General features: G+C 67.6%; 1 protein-coding gene across 1 annotated transcript in view; it reads left to right on the top strand.

Moving 5' to 3' along the window:
- The first annotated feature begins 30 nt into the window (after positions 1–30).
- Positions 31–222, top strand: part of RIMS3 (regulating synaptic membrane exocytosis 3) — a 4,128-nt gene continuing 3,936 nt past the window's right edge. The window contains exon 1 of the mRNA XM_009634978.1: positions 31–220. Coding sequence (XP_009633273.1) covers positions 31–220 — 190 coding nt within the window. The remainder of the gene's footprint in view (positions 221–222) is intronic.

Below are 222 nucleotides of genomic sequence, written 5' to 3'. Positions count from 1 at the left end.
CGGGCCGGGCGAGGGCCGGAGCGCCTGACCATGTTCAACGGGGATGCCAGCTCCTCGGCGGCCAGGAATGTCGTCCGCAGCTCCAGCATCAGCGGCGAGATGTACAACATCGAGAAGAGCGCGCGGGGCAGCGCCGACTCCGTCAGCATCACTGCCAGCAAGAAGAGGCGCTCCAGCCTGGGCGCTAAGATGGTGGCCATCGTGGGGCTGTCCCAGTGGAGC

The sequence above is a fragment of the Egretta garzetta genome, unplaced genomic scaffold (assembly GCF_000687185.1).
Source record: "Egretta garzetta isolate BGI_Z169 unplaced genomic scaffold, ASM68718v1 scaffold243, whole genome shotgun sequence".
Taxonomy (NCBI): Eukaryota; Metazoa; Chordata; class Aves; order Pelecaniformes; family Ardeidae; genus Egretta; species Egretta garzetta.
The sequence above is the reverse complement of the archived record's forward strand: the minus strand, read 5'-3'. Positions and strand labels throughout refer to the sequence as shown.